General features: G+C 43.5%; 1 protein-coding gene across 1 annotated transcript in view; it reads left to right on the top strand.

Moving 5' to 3' along the window:
• The first annotated feature begins 895 nt into the window (after window positions 1-895).
• Window positions 896-5,000, top strand: part of mfsd14a2 (major facilitator superfamily domain containing 14A2) — a 17,548-nt gene continuing 13,443 nt past the window's right edge. The window contains exons 1-7 of the mRNA XM_058395322.1: window positions 896-1,138; window positions 2,603-2,698; window positions 2,811-2,873; window positions 3,062-3,189; window positions 3,324-3,438; window positions 3,556-3,774; window positions 4,042-4,155. Coding sequence (XP_058251305.1) covers window positions 1,055-1,138; window positions 2,603-2,698; window positions 2,811-2,873; window positions 3,062-3,189; window positions 3,324-3,438; window positions 3,556-3,774; window positions 4,042-4,155 — 819 coding nt within the window. The 5' untranslated portion in view covers window positions 896-1,054. The remainder of the gene's footprint in view (window positions 1,139-2,602; window positions 2,699-2,810; window positions 2,874-3,061; window positions 3,190-3,323; window positions 3,439-3,555; window positions 3,775-4,041; window positions 4,156-5,000) is intronic.

Genomic DNA, 5,000 nt, shown 5'->3' with positions numbered 1-5,000 from the left:
CAATGGACCAGAACAGACTCCATCATTCAGCTGTTCTGTCTAAGGAACTCTCAGCACTATAAATAGTATGGTAACTGACCGTTTTACTCAAGTCCAGTCTCGGAGATACTCCCTGATGATTCCACCCTCAAAGAAATAGGATAGAAAAGTCACCAAGAGCATGAAGTAGACAAGATACAAGCAGGAAGACAGATGAGAGGATGAGAGATCAAGAACAGAAGAGAAGAGAGGCAAAATAAACAAACAAACAAACACAGTATAATACATACAGTAGTGGCAGCATAAATGAGGAATGAAATAAAAGGTGCAGTATAATATAGATTATTGTAAAGTAATAATAATAATAATAATAATAATAATAATAATAATAAAGGATCTACACGGCTCTGCTCCACACAAGCTGTAACAGAGATAATATTACATGGTATACCTGTGAGAGAGAAAATGTAATGAATTTAATGAACTCCTGTTTTAGTAGCAGGACTCTGAAATGATGGGAGGAGTCAGAAAAAAGACTGAATGAAATTTTATAAAGTTGCATACTGTTTGTGTTTATTATTAAACAATATTACATAAAAATGCCCCCCCCCGCCTCACAGATCTTTGGGGTTGTTTATTCTCTCACTGGTGCTTTGTGTAGATTCTTTTACATAAAAAAAATAATAAAAAGAATAAATATATAAACACGTTTAACCTTCCGGAGTTTCCTTCTGATTCGAGTTCAAGACAAACAGGCACCTGATAAAGCACCTGGACAGCGGCAGTGGGTGTGCGCTGTTAGCCAATCACAGTGCAGCAGGTGGAATAGTATTGACCAATCATTAGGCGGGAATGGCAGAGCGCTAACCAATCAGAGTAAAGTAGACGGGATTTGTTGAAATACGGAAGTGGAAAAAAATAATAGAGCTACAGTGAGCTGGAGAATTGAATCATTCAGTTAGCGCCGAAGCTAACGGTGTTGGGCTAACATCCGGCTAGGCTAGGCTAAGCTAAGCTAAGCTAACAGGGCAGGTCCAGGCGTGTTTCTGCGATAAAGGATGGATATAAGCTAACGATGACCGGGGAGAAGAAGAAGAAGAAGCGGCTGAACCGCAGCATTCTCCTGGCCAAGAAGATCATCATTAAAGATGGAGGCAGTGTGAGTTACTCCGCCTAATGCTAATGCTAACACTGAGGGGGCTGGTTTAGCTTAGCTTAGCTTAGGCTAACGTCAGCGTCCTGTTCTCATCCAGCTGTTTTCCTCCACAGCGGTTTATTAAAACACCTGGCGTGCACGCGCTCATCTGATCTCATCTAATAATCTGATCTAATGTCATTACAGTGTGTGTGTGATTTAGCCACGTAGTCAGTGTTTACACACACACACACACGCGCGCGCGCACACACACTCTGAAATCGTGTTTATTGTCCATATTAATATCCTTCACTGTCACTAGTTTATTTATTTATTAAAGAGTTTCTGTAGTTCCTGTTTCTGTGTAAAGCTGGACTATTAAAGAACAGGAACATCTGGAACACACACACACACACACACACACAGAGTGTCTATAATATTGTTGTGACCTGTAATTAAAGCTGAAGTGTGTGAAGATATTTAATCAGAGGTCAGAGTGAGCGCTGGATAAATCTCTCCATATTACTTTATTATTGTTATTATTGTTGTTGTTCTTAACACTAAAATTCTTTTAAATGGTAATAATACAAGAAATCTATATTTATATTTGATTATAGCTGAAAGCTGAAGCTGAGGTGTTGAGTGTGTGACCAGCAGGTTGTTGAACTGCAGGTGTGTGTGTGTGTGTGTGTTTAAACTCAGATACTAACTTGTCACATGACTTTACACACTGATACACAGAGTGCTGTACGGCTCAGGTCTGATCTGAGGTCAGCAGGTGTTATATAAACACACACACACACACACACACACACACACACACACACACACACATCTCTCTCTCTCAGTGTTAATGATGTTTGTGGTGAGTTTTCACACAGAGAGAAAACACACTTCTCTTCATCTTTAAAATAAAAGCCTGAAACTGTTGAAATCTGGAAACTCCGGTTTGTTTTGTGCTGATAAGGAGGAGGTGTGTGATCTAATCTCCAGCAGCATGAGTGAAGAATAACTAACACACACGCACACACTGCTCCAGCTCTTCCAGGAAAATAATCACTACACAGCACTGTGATGAAGCAGACACACACACACACAGACATACACTGTGATTTTATTTTACACCTGTGTGTGTATTTCCTCTTACAGCACATTTAATAACTACACACTTTTATTTATCAAGGAACTTTTGACCTGTTCACTAACCAGAGACTCTTCCTTTACCTCTCCTTCCTTCCTGTCAGCTCTTTCTCTCTCTTCAAGTTAATCATAAAACTAATCCCAAGTGTAAACTCCTCTGTCCTGCAGATGTGGGAGAAGTTCCAGCTTCTCCTCTGACTGATCCACAGAGCTGACCGCTGCTGACCACTGATTACACACACTGACACTTCTGATTTTCTGAAGGGAGATAAAGATGTTCAGTAAAGGAGCATGTAGTTAATGCTAACACAGGTGTGTGTGTGTGTGTGTGTGTGTGTGTGTGTTTAGCCACAGGGGATGGGGGAGCCGAGTGTGTACCATGCTGTGGTCGTCATCTTCCTTGAGTTCTTTGCCTGGGGACTTCTCACCACACCTATGCTCACGGTAAACTGCCACACACACAGTATTCCTACTAATGGTATAGTTCCTGGTTTCTGTTAACATGCTAATACTGTGTGTGTGTGTGTGCGTGTGTGTGTATGTGTGTGTGTTTCAGGTGTTACATCAGACATTCCCCCAGCACACATTCCTGATGAATGGACTCATTCATGGAGTTAAGGCAAGTTAATGACCACACACACACGTATTAATAAATACCCACTTCACATTTACACACAACTTTCTACAGTTCATAAACACAAACAATATTGAAACTATATAAAGAGATGATATGTCAGGCTGTTGAGTGTAAACGCGCGCACGCGCGTGTGTGTGTATGTGTGTGTGTGTGTGTGTGTGCGTGCGCAGGGTCTCCTGTCGTTCCTCAGCGCTCCTCTGATTGGTGCTCTCTCTGATGTTTGGGGTCGGAAGTCATTTCTTTTGCTTACCGTCTTCTTCACCTGCGCACCCATTCCACTGATGAAGATCAGCCCATGGTAACACAAGCACATGCACAAGCACACACACACACAAATACTTCATTTGAGCTTGTTAATGTTTAACGATCTAATATTGTGTGTGCGCGTGCGTGTGTGTGCATGTGCGTGCGTGCGTGTGTGTGTGTGTGTAGGTGGTACTTTGCTGTTATCTCGGTATCAGGAGTGTTTGCTGTGACGTTCTCTGTCATTTTTGCGTATGTGGCTGACATCACACAGGAGCATGAGAGGAGCACAGCATATGGCCTGGTGAGAACACACACACACACACACACACACAGGGAGCGAGGTAGAGACAATTGTAAGTGGTACTGCTATAAACATGTCAGTGAGCAGTGGGCAGTGAGAGTGGACACGTCTCTGCAGGTGTCGGCGACATTTGCAGCCAGTCTGGTGACGAGCCCGGCGATCGGAGCGTACCTGTCTCAGGTGTACGGGGACACGCTGGTGGTGATTTTGGCTTCGGCCATTGCTTTGCTGGACATTGGCTTCATTCTGGTGGCTGTCCCTGAGTCCCTGCCTGAGAAAATGAGACCAGCGTCATGGGGAGCGCCCATCTCCTGGGAACAGGCTGACCCCTTCGCTGTGAGTCTGTCTCACACACACACACACACACTGCAGATGATTAATGCTATAACAGTGTGAAGTGATCTGTGTATATATATATATAATATATATATATGGTGTGTGTGTTATTATTAAAATCACTTTAAATTTAACACACTGTCATTAAAATCATAATTGTTTAAGTGTAAACAGAGAAAGAAACTAACATTATGACCGAAATGTGGTATGTGTCAGTTCTGGATTCTGAACTGTGTGTGTGTGTGTGTGTGTGTGTGTGTGTTACAGTCTCTGAGGAAGGTTGGTCAGGACTCCACAGTATTGTTGATTTGTATCACAGTCTTCCTTTCTTACCTTCCTGAAGCCGGTCAGTACTCCAGCTTCTTCCTGTACCTGCGGCAGGTAACACACACACACCATAAACATGTAATCATCACGCAAAACGCCTGTTTAATGGTGTCATGTGGGGATCTGAGACCTTATATACTCTGATACACACATTTCATATATTGGTACAGAAATACTGTTTACATCACATTTCACTATACAGAGAGAGAACTGTGTGTGTGTGTGTGTGAGAGAGGGAAAGAGGTAGAGTGTGTGTGTGTGTGTGAGAGAGGGAAAGAGGTAGAGTGTGTGTGTGTGTGTGTGTGAGAGAGGGAAAGAGGTAGAGTGTGTGTGTGTGTGTGAGAGAGGGAAAGAGGTAGAGTGTGTGTGTGTGTGTGTGTGAGAGAGGGAAAGAGGTAGAGTGTGTGTGTGTGTGTGTGAGAGGGAAAGAGGTAGAGTGTGTGTGTGTGTGTGTGTGAGAGGGAAAGAGGTAGAGAGTGTGTGTGTGTGTGTGTGTGTGAGAGGGAAAGAGGTAGAGTGTGTGTGTGTGTGTGAGGGAAAGAGGTAGAGTGTGTGTGTGTGTGTGTGAGAGGGAAAGAGGTAGAGTGTGTGTGTGTGAGTGTGTGAGAGAGAGGCGTGTGTGTGTGAGAGGTGTGTGTGTGTGTGAGAGGGAAAGAGGTAGAGTGTGTGTGTGTGTGTGTGTGAGGGAAAGAGGTAGAGTGTGTGTGTGTGTGTGTGTGAGAGGGAAAGAGGTAGAGTGTGTGTGTGTGTGTGTGTGTGTGTGAGAGGGAAAGAGGTAGAGTGTGTGTGTGTGTGTGTGTGTGTGTGTGTGAGAGGGAAAGAGGTAGAGTGTGTGTGTGTGTGTGTGTGTGAGAGGGAAAGAGGTAGAGTGTGTGTGTGTGTGTGTGTGTGTGTGAGAG

The sequence above is a fragment of the Hemibagrus wyckioides genome, linkage group LG07 (assembly GCF_019097595.1).
Source record: "Hemibagrus wyckioides isolate EC202008001 linkage group LG07, SWU_Hwy_1.0, whole genome shotgun sequence".
Lineage (NCBI taxonomy): Eukaryota > Metazoa > Chordata > Actinopteri > Siluriformes > Bagridae > Hemibagrus > Hemibagrus wyckioides.
This window is presented reverse-complemented; position numbering and strand designations above follow the sequence as displayed.